The 18,098-nt window shown below is 37.5% G+C and overlaps 1 protein-coding gene across 6 annotated transcripts in view; it reads left to right on the top strand.

Annotated features, from left to right (window-relative positions):
- Ccdc88a (coiled-coil domain containing 88A) overlaps nucleotides 1-18,098 on the top strand; it is a 127,177-nt gene that overhangs the window by 89,847 nt on the left and 19,232 nt on the right. For all 6 annotated transcript variants that reach the window (XM_055628904.1, XM_055628905.1, XM_055628903.1 and 3 more), the window contains exons 18-23: nucleotides 3,367-3,531; nucleotides 5,988-6,149; nucleotides 7,507-7,784; nucleotides 7,995-8,138; nucleotides 10,773-10,959; nucleotides 15,274-15,419. In XM_055628904.1, the coding sequence (XP_055484879.1) occupies nucleotides 3,367-3,531; nucleotides 5,988-6,149; nucleotides 7,507-7,784; nucleotides 7,995-8,138; nucleotides 10,773-10,959; nucleotides 15,274-15,419 (1,082 nt within the window). The remainder of the gene's footprint in view (nucleotides 1-3,366; nucleotides 3,532-5,987; nucleotides 6,150-7,506; nucleotides 7,785-7,994; nucleotides 8,139-10,772; nucleotides 10,960-15,273; nucleotides 15,420-18,098) is intronic.

The raw sequence follows: 18,098 nt of genomic DNA, 5'->3' as shown, positions 1-18,098 counted from the left end.
AAGTGATCAAAGAATCAGCCACTGAGTTCATATCAGAGACAGTTCCTGTTCCCATTACTAGGGAACCCACTTGGATACTGAGCTGCCTTGGGCTACACCTGTACAGGGGTTCTAGGTTATCTCCATGCATGGTCCTGAAAGACTCTACCCAGCAGGGTATCAAAGCAAATACTGAGACTCATAACCAAACTTTGGGCAGAGTGCAGGGAATCATATGAAAGAAGTGGGAAATAATAAGTCCCGGAGAGGACAGGAGCTCCACAAGGAGAGCAACAGAACCAAAAAAATCTGGACACAGGGGTCTTTTCTGAGACTGATACTCCAACTAAGGACCATGCATGGAGATAACCTAGAATCCCTGCACATATGTAACCCATGGCAGTACAGGTGCCAGTGGAGACCAGAAGGGTGTGTTGAAACCCCTGGGAATGGAGTTACAGGCTTTTGCTTGTTAGTGACCCATTGTGGGTGATGGGCAAATGAACTTGTGTCCTCTCAAAGAGCAGCAAGCTACTCTTAATTGCTGAGCCATCTCTCTAGGTCCTTGTCTAGTGCTTTTAATGCATTTGAGGAGTACACTTCTGATCTCCAAAGACATATGCACATCTATGCACACAAACATCCGTGTGTGTGTTTGTGTGTGTGTGTGTGTATACACATATATATTCCTACACATATACACACACATACAAAATTTAATTAAAAACTGGAAATAGCCAGTGATCCTCAGCTGGTATTTGAATAAGGAAATTTTGGTATATCCATATTATAAATGATAGTATAACAGTAGAAAAGAGGAAAAAAAATTATTGGTTCTTTTAACATAGTAGTAAAGCTTTAAAATATGCTCAGATAATAAAAAATGATACTGTGTAAGTTCATTTATTAAAGTTTTAGAGCATACAAAACTAAATTATGTTGAAAAGAAAAGCAAAACAGTGGTTGTCTGGTAAGCAATGATCCTTCCAGAATAATAGAAATATTCTTATCATATTGATAAGTTATATGTGTATATGTTATTATAAAAATAGATCAAATATATTTTATGATCAGTATATTAGTAACTCTATATAGACTATACTTCAGTTTTAAAAAGTTAATTGTCTTTGATAATCACTGAAAATTTGAATTAACGATGTAATTTATAGTACTGTTTTATTGCATTAAACTAACTTAATAGACTTCAGATTTTAAATTGACTCTACATTGCTTTGTTGTACTGAATGTTTATTCTGACAAGTTTTATTCATTTCCTGTGAGTATAAGGGTGTGATTAACAATGTGTGAGCTAAAAGTACACTTGAACAGACTATAAATGAGAAGCCTTGACTTTTATTTCCAGCTCTCCTATTTTTTGGTTATCGTGATTTTCCACTCTTATTAATCAAAGTTAAACTCTTCTTGTAAAAACAAAACCAAAATAATACATATCAAACATAACATTTTTCTTATGTTAGCTCTCCTAACATAAGAATATTTCATTTGAATACAGCCTTTGTAAGCCTAAGAAAAAAGGCTGTATTAAAAAAAATAGGAGTATCCCAGAACACCAATACATCACTGGCCAAACCATCTTGGCTTTTTTCGTTTTTCTTTTTTTTTTTTTCTTACTATTTTGTAACTCACTAGTAGTAATGCTAGTTTGCTGCTGAATTGAAGGCCTTCTTAAGTTTTGTACATGAATTATTTTAATCATTTTTGTCCTTTATTGTTAATTTTTAAAATGTATTATAAATGTCAAAACTAAATTAGAAAGTCAAGATAAGTCTTATACAAATTAATTCCTATAATAAATTTGAATTTAAAAGGGCAAGAGAGGTAGCTCAACAGTTTATAGAGTTTATACTGTTCTTCCAGAGGATCTGGGTTCCCAGCACCCACATTAGATGGATCTCAACCACCAGGCGATCTGACGCCTCTGTCCCTTCCAGGCACCTATACAAAAAACAGAGGGACACACACACCACACATACACATTAAAAATGACATATTTAGGGGCTAGGGAAATGGCTCAGTAGTAATAAGAGCTCTGGCTGCTCTTCCAGAGACCTAGATTCAATTCCTAGCATACAGAGGGTGACTTACAACTGTCTGTAATTCCAGTTCCAGGAAACCCTATACCCTCATCTCTTTTTCATATACTTTCATGAGACAAAACATTCATACACAGAAGTTTTTTAATCTTAAAAATAAGTGAAAAATTTAATTACTGAACGTTGTTAAATTTGACAATTTTGATCTAGAAGATGATCAAGCTTTTCATGTTAGTAGCACTTCAAGCCTGTGTATTACTCAGTCTTTTCTGGTGTTGCTGTAACATGCTTCAAGTCAGTTTGAAGCCCAGAGTGGTGACTGACATTTGTAGTTTTAGCACTTAACAGTTGATGGTAAAGAGGATCAGGAGTTGAAGGTTTTCCTTGACTAAGGACTTAAGGGCCGGCCTAAGGCTACATGACATCCTGTCTCAAAACAGTAAGCAAAACAGTCAACTCAGAACTATAATCTTCCTGTAGAAGATATAGCCTTGAATTACTTATCACAAGATAAATTATACCAATGATGTGGGTGAATCAGGAACTAAGTGAATAAGTCATGTTTTATTAATATAGTTAATTCTAGGTAATACATTATTCTTAGAAAATAAGATTCCTAAAGATACTTGACTTTAGGAATCTTTTAAAGCTAATTAAAGTTAAAACATGTCAAATATGTATTTGCTCTTTATATAAGGATTTTTAAATTCATTTAAGGTTTCTCTAAGAGTAGTTATTAATATAATAGCATATAACTGTCTGGTTAATCTATTATTAAGGGCGATTTTCCTCTTTTTGTTGTTGTTTATTACCTTTTGTAGTTTATCCTTGCTCGTCCTTCACTAATAGGCATTAATTGTTCATATGAATGGGATTTGATGATACATTTCTATATGTGCATATAACCCAAGAATCTGTTCAAGTTCCTTAAAAAGACGCCTAAGGTCCATTTTCGTTCATTGCAAACAATAGCAAAGTATAAAACAGGAGCATGCACGGGAGCCAAATACCTTAATTCTTCTAAAGTAATGAACATTATGGTAGCTTTTTAACACAGGGTCTTTTTTTTTTTAATTTACTTTTACTGGAGCTGGAGTCACAGGTGGTTGTGAACTGCCCAAACATTGGTTCTATGGAAGAGCAGAAAGTGCTCTTAACCACCAGCCCCCAAATTTGCATTTCAAAAAGCTTTTGGTCACAGTAATGGCACTCATACATTCATCACATTTTTAAGTAACGTATCTATCATATTCACTGGGCTAATACAGACCCAAAGTAACTGAAAAATATAGAAATCTTGGTGATTTTTTTCTTTCCATTTAAATAAATTTAGGTGAAAAAAAATTATGAAGCTCTCAAACAGAGACAAGATGAGGAAAGGATGGTACAGAGCTCCCTTCCAGGCTCTGGGGAAGACAACAGGTGGGAGCGGGAGAGTCAAGAAACTACTAGAGAACTCCTGAAGGTTAAAGACAGGCTGATTGAAGTAGAAAGAAATGTAAGTATTTAAAACTTTTAGTAGGAACAAAATTCTTCAGAAATAAAGAATTGTGGATTTATTTAGCTTTGGCAAATTTTACAGTTTCTTGTCTAGTTTATCATATACATAAACAGATGTAGATTTCGTGTGTGTTGCTCCTTCCCTTCTTGTAGAGCTTAGCACACTCCCACCTGTGGACGTGCTGCCTGCAGTTTAAGGTGTCACCCCAAGATCACACTTGGGCTCTGTGTGTTTCCCGGCTCACCTGGGAAGAGACCTTCTCCCTTGGTTGTTTACACCAGGGTAGTCCATCAGGGTCTTCACAGCTTAAGCTCTCTTTGAAAATCAACCGATGTTCATCATATGGAGTCTGATGGGTGGGATCTTGTACTCAGGTCGCCTTTGACATCCCAGTGAAGAGTACACAAGGCTTATCTTTAATGGTGCTGATCTCAATAGGTAAACCTGCTGTCTCAGAACTATTGTATCTGTGACTTTACACATTCTCCTGTTGTCAGCCCATTTTTCTCTTCTTGCTCTGCTTATTTTCTTTCTCACTGTAGACAGAGGAAGAACAGTGAGCAGTAACCATGACACAGTGTAAATGCTCTCTTGTTTTGACATTTCCTCCACCAAAGCAATTGGTCTGTGCTTTTAAATTCCATGTTCCAGTGCATGGGAGGAATATAGGCAGATTGTGTACCACAGTGCATTTCAAAGGACCCATTGAGTTATTTTTTCCATTGTCTTCATTCTTCTTGTACTCTTCCAAAATCTCACCAGACTGGCCCTTGCTTATATCATTCTAAGGCTTTTCAAAGTTCCAAACTCTGCCACGTTGTTCCAGGATTCTAGTTCCAAAGGCCTGAGGACTGGTACGGCTAAGTTATCACAACAGCCCCACTTCTTCATGGTAGTAGTCTCTATTAGTTACAGAGATACCTGTCAAAGCAAGTTATGAGGGAACGAGAGGCTCATAGCTGAAGGATAGAGTCCATCAAGGCAGGGAAATGACAGCAGCAGGAGCCTTAGGCATTGCCTCATGTTGCCTCTACAGTCAAGAAGCACTGAGACCTGCTGCTCAGCATCTCTCATCCTTCTCAGTCCTGTGCTCCAGGCCATGCCATGGTGCTGCTCTCATCAGTTAACCCAGTCTAGAAATCCCTCACAGCGTTTTATCTCCTAGACATTCTAGATCCTGTCAAGTTGACATTCAGTTTTAACCATCACATCGTATCTGAGTGGATTGTCTACATGATGAGTTAAAATTAGCCTGGACTATATCAAAGCAGCATGTGTGTGTGTGTGTTTAAGCAAGACAGTATTTCATGTTTTTTCACCCTTTCAACATACAATTTTTAAAAATAGTACAGTATAGTTAGCCATCTTAGCTTCTGTGTGTGTTTCCTAGTTGCTTTTTCTGTTGTTGTTTTAGATAGGCTCTCCACATGTAACTCAGACAGACTTGAAACTCATACTCTTCCCTCCTCCTGTGTCTCCCAATTGTGATGTTTCAGGATGCTGTTACAGATTCTTTAGCTTTGATTTTTTTCTTATGGGTCAAATCATAATCTTTGTACATCGACGTGTTATTTAACATAATACAAAAGTGAAGTTATCTTTGTCTCCTACTAAAGATACAACAGAACTATTGTGATTCATCTGTATCATTTTTCTAGTCAGTACTACATAGTAAATAGTCAGCCTACTTAGAGTTATTCTGTATATTAAATTTTTATTTCTGTTGTTTGGTTATGTAATTTTAGCTTTTATAAAATTGTATTTTTAAGTATTTAATCTTAAATGTGTAATCTTAAATGCCTCACATTTTAATGTCCGTAACTTCTGTAATAATTTACCTTTTTAACTATAAGATGAAAATATGGCTGTATTTGCAGGAAAAATTGAAAACAATAATTTTTGTAGATAAACTTCAAAAGGCCTTATAGTTGAAATAGAGTTTTAATTAGAGTTTCATACCATGAAAAACAAAAGCATAAAAACCAAACAAAACCAGTGTAGTATTTCTTAGATCTATTAAGGCCTACCCTACATTTTCTAATAGATGGCAAAAATTATCTGTGTAATTCTTCTTCTCTTGCACATGCCATCAATTTTGAAAATAACATTCTTTTTCCTCCTATACCCAGGATCACCACACACCCATGTGTACGCTGAAAAGGTACAACCTTTTAATTGATACAGCCTAGGGAAGCACTCTACCACTAACCTATACCTTCCGTACAATACGATAGCACCTTATTTCAGGGCATTATAAAGCAGACGGAATATAGGCACAATAGTATTTTAAGGTTATAGCAGTATTAAAGTCTTTTTATGGATTAAATATTTACAATTTGTGATTGAAAGAGTTTTTTCTTTTTTAAGATTTCTCAAGCTCATTTTATTAAATTATGTGTTAAAAAATGTCTTGTTTATTTTTAATAAGTGTGCTGTCTTTTTCTTGTTTTAAGAATGCTACACTGCAAGCAGAGAAGCAAGCACTGAAAACTCAACTGAAGCAACTTGAAACACAGAACAATAATTTGCAGGCTCAGATTCTTGCACTTCAGAGGCAGACAGTGTCATTGCAGGAACAGAATACCACTCTTCAAACGCAGAATGCCAAACTTCAGGTTGTACCAAAACATTAATTATATACTACTGTAATAAGAGGGCTAAACATGCGAACATTATTCCTTAGTGCCATAGAATATAATGATTGAAGAGAGATTGAAATATTTTTGGCTTCTATGCCAAACTCTTAACATGACATGTTTTAAATGTCAAAGCCTATATAAATTATTAAATTCACCCCAGTATAAGTGAAGATGATCTTATATTTAACTTTGAATCTTTCTATCCTTCCAACAAGTTGATTGTAATTAGTTGGTGCAAACATCTTGTTGTAGAGTCTGACTGCAACACAGTATTTCTTATTCCATTCTTAGAAGTGTGTTGGAATGCACACAGGACACAGGAATCCTGCCTTCAGGTTTGTTTAAGGGAGATATCATTTGGTGTAGTCCAAAGGCTCCATCCGTGATTTACTGACACCAGTGCCGGTCTACACGGGATAGTCCACGCAGACGGGAGAGAAGACATAGTTCTTCCTTTGCATCTAAAGTTTCCTGTTACTCTTTTCCAAGTGCTAAAGTCAATGCTAATTTAGACTTCATAGAGATTTTCCAAAAATAACTTTCAGCTCCAAAAATAGTTTAAAAGGTAACCTTAAATCTTTGGGAAGCTAAAATCCAATTATTTTATTATATTTTCAGTGATTTAATTAGAGCTTATTTAAGTTAACATTATAACTGTGTTAAAAAGAACAAGTGGGTTGGGGAAATGGCTAGTTGCGTCAGCAAAGGACTTCCAAGCAGGAGAACCAGAGTGGAGTCGGGTCACAAAAAAAGCCAGTCATGGTGGTTAAATGCTGTGATTCCAGCATCAGAGGAGCACAGACAGGTGGAGCCCTGCAGCTCACTTACTAACCAGCCCTGCCTAATGGTCAAGGCAGAGAGAGAGGGTCAGGGAGGGAGAAATAGTGCTAGCAAGATGGCTCAGCAGACAAGGATGCTTGCTGCTAAGCCTCATATTGGAGTTCAGTACTTGTGCTCTGTTTAGTAGAAGCAGGGAACATTCCAAGTTGTCCTCTCACTTCCACACATGTGCTATCACATGCATAACTCCCTTTTGTTCTTGCTCTTACTGGCTCGCTGAGTAATTTGAATGCCTGCCTCTTCTTTCTAAATGCTGGGATTAAAGGCATGTCTGGTAACTTTCTTTCTCTTTCTCTCTCTCTTTTTTGGTTGTTACATATTTATATATTTTTTGTTTGAGACAGGGTTTCTTTATGTAGCCTTAGCTGTCCTGGACTCACCTTGTAGACCAGGCTGGCCTCAAACTCACAGAGATCCACCTGCCTCTGCCTCCCCAAGTCCTGGGATTACAGGTGTGTGCTTAAGCCTGTTAATAATATACAAATTCTTACAGGTTGAAAATTCCACTCTTAATTCACAAAGTACTTCACTTATGAACCAGAATGCACAGCTTCTAATCCAGCAGTCTTCCTTAGAAAATGAAAATGAATCTATAATCAAAGAACGAGAAGACTTGAAATCTCTTTATGATTCTCTGATAAAAGATCATGAAAAACTGGAGCTTCTTCATGAAAGACAGGCTTCAGAGTATGAATCTCTGATCTCTAAACATGGAACCCTCAAGTCTGCCCACAAGAATCTTGAGGTGGAGCATAAAGACCTTGAAGACCGGTAATTTATATTTTATTGTGTTAATTTTAAACAAATTTGGTACAATAAAGTTTATACATTATAACCACCTAAGAGATAATTTATGAAAGGAATTTATATAATTTTACATGTGATGTTTGTTAAGAAATTACTAATTTTCTTCTTTTCTAAAATATTTTCTTTGTTAGAACTATTTTAAAACAAATACCTAACTTTTCTTCCCCCTCCCAGTTACAATCAATTATTAAAACAGAAAGGACAATTGGAAGATTTAGAAAAAATGATCAAAATGGAACAAGAAAAAATGCTGGTTGAAAGCAAAAACCATGAGATGGTAGCTGCAGAGTACAAGAAACTTTGTGGTGAAAATGATAGGTAATGACACTTATCCATGTATTTTACTTTTTATGCCTTATTTTTGAAGAGAGAGAGAGGTAGGTGTGTGTGTGTGTGTGTGTGTGTGTGTGCGCGTGCGCATGTGTTTATAATAGCATCCACAATTTGGACTTAGCAAGGAATTATATTTATGGTGTTACGATGTTTGAGCAGCAGACCCTTTATTGCCTGGGCCATCTTCCCAGCCCAGTGTACATGGATGTGTACATGTTTGTGTGTGGGAAGATGGCGTGTGTACACAATTCAACTTTGTGATTACCTTGCCCTTTTCCTTCCTAAAAGGCCCTAAGTCTTCATTATGATACGCCATAGTTTTGATTGAGTTTTCTAAAGTTACTATAGCTAGATATTATATTGTGAAGATGTTGAACTTGAGTAACCGCAGTTTATAAAGAGGATGCTGTGTGGATATACAGGCATGTGAAGACCATGCTGTGACAAGAACAGGAAGGGTTCTTTTACTACGTACCAAACTTTGGAGAAGACCTTTTGCTGTAAGGCCTCATCTCGTAGCTGACCATTGCTGGAATAGTTCATGTGCTTTAGTTGGGCTTTCCAGGCATCAGTGGCACATTTCTGTGGAGCCTCCACAAAAACAACTTGGCCAAAATGAGAAATCCAGTATGATGAGTTTGACCAAAATAATGTCTCAGGCTTGGACTGAGTGACCTCAAGTAGTGTTTTCGGTGCCTCAGGTCTGTTCTTGCTCAGCACTCACTTGTTAATGTTTGTGTTCTATGGAAAGAAAAGGCTTTAATGAGTCAAACATGAAAGAGCTATTTACACACCTGTGCACCCATGCACATACAATCTTATTTGAAGACTGATGCCTCTTTAATCACAGATAATGCCAAAGTTTCTTTCTGAGACTATGTTGTCTTGTTCACTGGATTCATTTGGCACTGTTGTTTTAAAGGACAATATTGTAAACATTTCAGAACTTATTTTAACAGTTGTGTTTTTCAGAGTTTCTTGGTTTTGGTGTGTGTGTGGTGATGTATGTTGTTGATATGTTTGTGTTTAAATATGTATGAGCATGGAAGTAAGAGGTTGTCAAGTGTCTTTCTTACTTGCACTTCATCATTTTTTCCATTTTCATGTATATATGTGAGTTGTGCATAATTGTATGTGCATGTTTTCATGAGTGGGACACGTGTGGGAGTGCATGTGAAGGCCCAAGGTTGATGTTAGAAATCACCCTTTAATACTCTTCCATCTAATTTATGGAGGCAGGATATGTCAAGTGAAGCCCAGAACGCAGAGATTTGGCTAGTCTCACTAGTCAGTTTGCCTTGGAGATTTCCTGTGTCTAGTTTCCAAGATCAAAATTACACTGGGCCACCTGGGCCACATTGTACTTACATGCATTCTTGAGATCCCATTTAGCCACTGAGGCATCTTCCAAGTCCATCTACTTTATTTATTTTTATGTATGAGTATTTTACTCACATGCATCATGTGCATGCTTGGTGCCCTTAAGGTCAGAAGGTGATATTGGGTCTCCTAGAAATGGGATTGTAAGCAGCCATAGTGTGCTGAAGATTGAATCAGGTCTTATGCAAGAACAATGGTCCTATTAACTGCTGAGATGTCTCCCCAGAACGCCACCTTAGTTTCTGAGACAGGTTCTCGCTGAGCCTAGAGTTCATTGATTGGCCCACTTTACTGTCAGCCATTTTACTAACTCACTTTAGCATTGTGGTAGATTAGGAAGAAGACTTCATACACTGTCTCTCCCCTACCTGTTTCAGATGAACTAAACAAGGGATTGTTTTATTGTCATAGGTGTTGGTATATACTAGGTAACTATAAGAGTGATTATGCTTTTGTTCATGGATTTCAACCATATGTATAGTACATTTGGCAGATGTGTGAGGGAGTTTACCAGTTTTTTCACTGTGTCTTGATTTTTAAGAGAATACTTCATTGCCTACAATTTTTGTAAGCTAACTTGAATTCTTTGAGGAACTATATTAGGTATTCTGAATAAAGACTACCTAAGCCAGATTTTGCTTTGTTCACTGTGTCCCTTTTGTGGGCTCCTGATCTTAATGATGTAAGATAAACTTAGCCCCATCCATCCATCCATCCATCCATCCATCCATCCATCCATCCATCTATCTATGTCATGGTAGCCTCTAAACTAAAAAGAGTCAAAGTGGAGGAGGAGAAGTAGCTTGTTACAGGGAATGCACGTGGCCTCTAATGTCCTATTTACTCTCTGGTTTGCAAAAATGTGTCAATCTCTGTCCTTAGAGACCAGTTAAACTTTGTTTTGAAGGTAAATTGTGACATGTGCAAAATACTATATATCTATAATTTGGTTGACACCTGTATTTCTCAATTTTTAGCCAGTATATTGGTGTAGTACTTAATACTGGATTGATTGATTTACTTAATCTGATCTTTGTTTATATTTAATTTAGAATTCCATGAAATCATAACTGAATAGGTTGTTTTTACTTTTCCTTTTAATCAAACTTAATTTTTTGAGAAAAACTGATCATTTAGTAACTGGCAAAATAATTTTATGTTCTCTAAATATGTCTCAATGACATTAACATTTTTACATTGTGGAAACTATTGAATATTTCTTATGATTTCTAATTGTAGGCTAAATCATTCGTACAGTCAACTTCTAAAAGAGACTGAAATTTTACAAACCGACCATAAAAATTTGAAAAGTCTTCTGAATAATTCTAAATTGGAACAAACAAGATTAGAAGCTGAATTTTCAAAACTGAAGGAGCAGTATCAGCAGCTGGACATCACATCTACCAAGCTCAATAACCAATGCGAGGTGAGTGTCAGTAGACATCATTGCTTCTTCTTTAAGGTGTCAGGACATGCCGGAGAAGTGATGAGTCCTCTTACACTGACAGTCTCGCTGGAGAGTTACTGGTGTATGCACAAGAATTTGTCAGACACAATTGAAGTTCACAAGTAATCAGGAAAAGCTGTAATTATGTCATCCCTTTCACCAGTTGTTTGTCACACCATGTGCTTGTTTATTGAAAAATATTTTGATATATGTAGCATGAAATTATAAACAAGTAGGATGGAAAATTAGTTTGTAAGCACATACACTTAAATACCCAACAGAGCTCAGAGGTTCAAAGCATCCATTCTAGCTGTGATTTGTAAAAGTCTAAAAATATTTATATAGTTAGGACTCTTCTAGAATGATACTGAGAAACCTGGAACTAAATCAAGTCGTAATAAACAGAAAAACAATCGGTTAACAAGAAAAAAAGCTACATTTTAGGACTCTAGAACTCAGAGTTGCAGACAGAAAACCAAGGTGCATTTACTAAAGGAAAAAATGACTTTTGTTTAGCAGCTTGTTGCAAGAGACATTTGTACTTTGTGGTTTCTCTTCTCTGCTGTTCTCCTCCCCTCATTCACACTGACTTGATTTGGAGCAGAATGGTCATTGCAAAAGGATAGAGAAAGAAAAGAGAATTCAGTACAGTTTTTCTTGTAGTTTTTTTTAATTATCTTATGTGTATGGAAGTTTTCTCTCTCTCTTTCTCTCTCTCTCTCTCTCTCTCTCTCTCTCTCTCTCTGTGTGTGTGTGTGTGTGTGTGGTTATTATTTTATATGGGTGGGAGTTGTTGCCTTATATATGTATGGTACCTGCAGAGGCCAGAAGACATCAAATTGACTGGAACTGGAGTTAGAGACAGTTGTGAATCAAGCCTGGACCCTCTGGAAGAGCAGCCAGTGCTCTTAACTGTTGAGCTATCTTTTTATCCCCCATATTTCTACAAATCTACCATGTAATGTTAATTTAGCAAACATGTAAGCAAAACCATGTGAGGTACAGTGTTGATATTTGCTGCATGGAGAACAGTGGCTTTTATATATAGATATATATATAGAGAGAGAAGAAATGGTCATTCTTCCTGATTTTCTGTACCATCTAAGAAGTTTCAAATGCTTATTTTTTTTTTCTTTATGGGCAGGGGTGGGCAGTGGTTATGAGGTATTGTTCACTAACAGTTCTGAGAGAGCACAGAACATACTGCAAAGCAGTAGCATGTCTGTTGGGAAGACTTGCTTTGGAAATTGCAGAGAAAACCCATGTCTGAGAGTCATCAAAAGTGAACCTTCAGATAGCCTGAGGCTGAAACACTTGTTTAGGCAAATAATCCAATGGACTGGTGAGAAATTGAAGTAAGAGTTCCAAGAAATGAGACATCTAAAGTGAGTTTGGTAAGGTAACACATGTCACTGATGATCTGGAAGGCTATTCCATAAAGATTAATAAGGATGCCAGTTGATTGTCACAGTTTAAATTAAGTATTAGCCCTTGACTGGGTGGGAAATCATATAATAGAATTTGGAGAGGGTAGAGACATTAATCTGTTGTAAGAGGATAGGATGACAGGTAAGCTTGGCAGGGAAGAATGAGAACTAGAGGCAGGACAAAGTGTTTCTGAAGTATAGTTAATACTGTTTCTTGACATGAGCACTAGTTACCTGAGTGCATTACCTGTGACAGTTCATTGAACTATGTGTATCCTTAATTTTTTTCTCTTTTTTGACTATGTGTCTTTTGCAACAATAATGATAAATAAACAACAGTGGATCCTCAGTGATAATGAGCAATAAATGTTTCTTCTGGCTCAAGAGTATGTGGTTAGGTCAAGATGCTGCTGATATACCCACTGATATTTAAGCCCAAGGGTTCACTTCTGCATCTGGGGTTGGAAGAGACACTTTAGGGCAGGTTGGTCTGTGGTGTTCTTCTGCACTATCTCTTCTCTGTTCTTTATAATTTCCCATCTTCTAGAAGGTCCAAATACACTGAGTGAGACACATATACACAGTGCCAGAGACCTAAACTGACCTAAATTGAAATTTTTATGTATTATATTTTTAATATCTTTTATCTATTTATTATTGTTTATTACAGTTTATTCACTTTGTATCCCGGATATAGCCCCCTCATCTCCTCCTAGTTCCAACCACTCTCCCTATTCCCCTATGCTCCTCCCCCAGTCCACTGATAGTGGAGGACCACCTCCCCTTTTATCTGATCCTAGCCTATCAGGTCTCTTCAGGGCTGGCTGCATCGTCTTCCTCTGTGGCCTGGCAAGGCTGCACCCCTCCCCCCAGGGAGAGATACTCAGAGTAAAGGACTGGAAAAAGGTTTTCTAAGCAAATGGATGCAAGAAAGCAAGCTGGAGTAGCCATCCTAATATCTAAAAAAAATAGACTTTCAACCAAAATTAACCTCATGTATTATTTCTACTTTTTCTTAGCCAGACCCATTCCAAGTCCAAAAAAATACATGTATTAAGTTATTTTTCTATTGCTGTAGTAAAACATTGTGACCAAGGTAAGTTATAGAAGAGAGTTTACTTGTGCTTGTCCAAAGGGACAAGAGTATATCCTGGTAACAAGAGTATATCCTGGTAAGAATGCATGACAGTAAGCATCAGGCACAATATCTGGAGCAGGATGTTGAGAAGGGAGAGAAGGGGGAGAACTGGGAATCTACAAGACTTTTAAACCTCAGAGTCTACCGAAGTGATAAAGAGTGATAATACATCCCCATCTAGGCTAAATTTCCTAAACCTCTCCAAACAGTGCCACCAACTGGAGACCAAGTGGTCAAACATCTGAGCCTATGGGGGATATTCTCATTTAAACCACCACAACAGGGTGTAGATGTCACTGTTTGATAGGAAGAGTAAGAATTCATACTACAAGAAAGTGTAGATAGCAGGACTAAAGACATAGCTCAGTTGATGGAGTGCTTTCCTAATATGCATGGAGCCTTGGGTTTAGTTCCTTGCATCACAAAAACTAGACATAGTGAGGTAGAGGCAGAAGAATCACAAGTTCAGGATCATCCTCAGCTACATAACAAGTTATATGGCTGGAGCTGCATGAGTCCCTATCTCAAAAACAAAACAAAACTGGAAAGAAAGAATGAATGCATTCAGTTTTTGACAAGTCTACCATGTTTTAATTTTGCAGTATGTGGATTGACAAAACATGATACAATGTTGACAGTTCCTGTATCTACATGATTATGTATATTCATAAGTACCGTTTTTCCTGGTACCTTTTGAGATTTTTTTTTTTTTTTGAGACAAGTGGCCTTGGCTGTCCTGGAATTTTCTCTGTAGACCAGGCTGGCCTTGAACTCACAGAGTTCTACCTGCCTCTGCCTCCTGAGTGCTGGGATTAAAAGCCTATGCCACCAGTGTCTGACTTGAGAATTATTTACTTTTTCCCTTTAGAAGGTAAGGGGCATAGTAGTTGCTAGAGACCACAGCAACTCTTACAAAGGGCAGCATTTGATTGGGGCCGGCCTACAGTTCAGAGGTTTAGTCCATTGTCATCATGGTGGAAGCCTGGCGGCGCGCAGGAAACAGGGTACTTGAAGAGGTAGCTGAGAGTTCTACGTCTGGGTCCACAGGCGGCAAGGAGTGACAGTGACACACTTACCTCAAAGCCCACCTCTTAGTGACACACCTCCCCGACAAAACCACACCTACTCCAGCGAGGCCACACCTCCTAACAGTGCCCTCCCTGTGAGTCTAAAAGGGCCATTTTCATTCAAACCACCACAGTATCAATCTTTGATTAAATTACTCTCATTAGTCAAACCAACCCAAAGTATTAGCAACTTTTAAGCTTACTTGAAAACACTGCGTGGAAAAAGGATGAGCTGTGTTAACTGCTGTGTTACAACCAGGTACTCTACCTAAGCTATTTAATCCTTGCAGCAAGATTGGCAGGATAGGAGCTATCTTGGTTGTATAAATTCGGGCTTTAACTAACCTATTAAACATGTGTTTCTTAGCCACTTAAATAAAAGAGAATTGAATGTAGCTTTTGAACATATCTGACGATTGAAAACACTGACAGGTATATTCGACCCACTATTTTTAAGAATTAAGATATATTTATATAACCAGGTAACTTCGCATAGTGTCATTCTCACTAAAATAATCATGTAGTGTTCTGATCAAGCAAGTCTTCATTAAACACTGTGTATACTGTACTCTATAAATATAAATAATACATTTTACATGTTTCAGGTGATTTGTGTAAAATAGAAATTTGTCTTAAAAAATAAATGTTTGTGTCTAAACAGTTGCTCAGCCAACTTAAAGGAAATTTAGAGGAAGAAAATCGCCATCTACTCGATCAGATTCAGACACTAATGCTACAGAACAGAACACTGCTGGAGCAAAATATGGAAAGCAAGGATCTCTTTCATGTTGAGCAGAGACAGTACATGTAGGTACCAAATACTTTTGTATTCTTTAATTTTTTTGATGCATTTTGGTTGTTTGAAGTATTAATTGATGATTCTGCTATACCTAGTGGCAGAGAAAATCCATGCTCATTTTTCTCGGTGTTTTTACATCAGCATGTACTCTTTTATTAAATTATCTCACTGCTTGAGTTCACAGGACAAATTTATGGTGCTGTAGTGTACTGTGGACAGCGTGTATTTCCATTTGGGAGGGAGGACCCACTTAGTGTGGTAGTAATAAGCCAGGTAGTGAGTTTGCAGCTCTGTCGCAACCACATGGAGCTTAGCATTGTTGTAGTTTCTGTTCTTCTCCAAATATTTTCAAACAGCAACTTCTTCCTCATAGATGTGGTAGAAATTCTCAGTCTTTTGGACCTAAAGATTCTCAAGATTCTATTACCAGTCACAAAACGTACTTGTACAACATCATGTGGGACCCTCAGGATCACGCCGGTTTGTGACAGTCAGGCCTTGGTCAGTTTGTAAATCTGCTTGTTCACATCACCAGATACCAGTTTTCAGGCAGCTAAGGAAGAGCTGACTGGGAGAGCCTTGCTCAGAGTGAGCACGTGACACATGGTGGTGAGACTCCGCCAGCAAGGAAGTAACATCAGGGAGGATGTGCTGCCTTGACGTGGGTTAGCAAATTTCTTACACTCTAAACACTCTGCTGATAACCAGAAAACTGACTAGAAAACATGTGGGTCCTGCCCTAAATGATTTATTGTTATGAACAAGACACATGCCTATAGTCTCAGTACTGAACAGGCTTGAGAGGAAAGACTGCTTGAATTTACAAGTTCAAGACCAATGTGGATAATCAAGAGCACTCAAATAAACCGGGCATAGTTGTTTCTTGCCTTATATCAGGCCAGTGCTCTTTTGATAGTCAAAAAGGTCAGAAGGTCTAAGTCATCCTTGGCCACATAGGGAATCAAGATCAGCCTGGGCTACATCAGATCCTATCTCAAAAATAAAAAGACTCCCATCTAAAATAAAACAAAACTCCAGAAATGCAGTATATATTTAAGTGTAATAATTCTATAATGAGAGATATACCTTAAGGGCTATAGAAATGTAACAGATGCTAGGTTATCTGTGTCTGGGAGGTACAAAATGGATTTTTCAAAGATGAGGCTTGAGCTGAGCTGAGGCTCAGAAGTGCCATGGAGATTGGTTTGAGGCGGTGTTATTGGGTCAGGAAAGCACCAATGCAGAAACATGGAGATGCAGTAGAAGTCTATTGTTATGTATAGGACCTAAATAGTATTCTTCCTGGAACCAAGGAAAAGAAAGGGAAGCGATAGAGAAGTGGCTTAATCTGCAGAACACTGTTCACAATCTTTATACTATAGAATGGAACTGAGATCAGATTACCAGAGAGATACAGTAGAAAAATTGTCTGGCTTATTATTGATAAGAAATGTCAGTACAGAGACAAGAGAATCTAAAAAGGGTCAGATTTGGGCCTGGCAGCTCGGAGGGAAGTCTTCCTGTCATACTATGATTCGCCTTTACAGAATTCTTCTGTTTCTTTAGCCCATTAAGGTAAGAAGTTCTATAACGTAATACAAAATACCCAGATGTTGAAATTGGGCCTCCTGACTCAGTTCTCAGCTCACAGGTTGTATTACTATAGGCAAGTCACTATTTCTCTATCATTGACTTCATCCTCTGTAAAGAAGAGTTGTCCACTACTTCCAGGGCTATTTTAAGGATTAAATGACTTTTTTTTTAGCTTGATACAAGCTAGAGCATGAGAAAGTAGGGTACATACAATGTTTTTATGAAGCATCAAATTATTGCAGAATTTGGGGTGATGAAACATTACTTCTATATTAATAAACAGGTCTTTCATAGAACAAAGATGAGAGTTTGCATGAACTTTTAAGATAAATGCAAAATCACAAAGAGATCTTACTTGTATCTGGCCTCTTTGAACTACATCTTCAGTCTTTTAAGGGATATGTATTTCTTGACTCTGCCATGAAAAGATATTTTAAGAAACCCCAAGCATATATAACATTCTTGGTGCTTGAATTACATGTGCCTTGGCCAGAGGCATCATTCAAAGCTTTCTTATCTTTGTCTTAACTTTCACCATCAATTTCCAGATTTCAGTGATTTTTGTTTATATGATTGGCGTTCAGATAGTCTCTATTTTGACTTATTGAAATTAAGCTACAAAATAGCCACCTTAAATGTCAAGGCATTTCTAGCCAACTTCCTCCATCCTGTGGTTCTGGCAGGACTGACACCAAAGAAGTATTCCTAAACTTGGTGGCTTGTAGTAACATTTCATCAGATAAAAGGAAAACAGTAACTGGGAGCTATGGTCTCCTGTGATCTAGCCATTAGCTTCTCAACTGTCAGACTTGCATAAGTTTCAAGTCCAGACATTAACCCTGTAACTTTTAAACAGCATCTGTTCATAGAACATCTACTGTAGACTCACCTGCCAACTCCACTGGCCTCATAAATGTTCTCTTTATTCCTAACCTTTAGGATATATCCTATTCCATTGGCTGAAGATTTCATATTATTATATGATTTTGTTTGGTTGACTTTGTTCTGTTTTGGGTTTTGGTGTTTGGGTGTTTGGTTTGGTTTGAGACAGGGTCTCACTGTGTGGGCCTGGCTGTCCTTAAACATAGAGATCT

Source organism: Psammomys obesus, unplaced genomic scaffold (genome assembly GCF_907164565.1).
Source record: "Psammomys obesus unplaced genomic scaffold, mPsaObe1.curated_primary_1811, whole genome shotgun sequence".
Taxonomy (NCBI): Eukaryota; Metazoa; Chordata; class Mammalia; order Rodentia; family Muridae; genus Psammomys; species Psammomys obesus.
The sequence above is the reverse complement of the archived record's forward strand: the minus strand, read 5'-3'. Positions and strand labels throughout refer to the sequence as shown.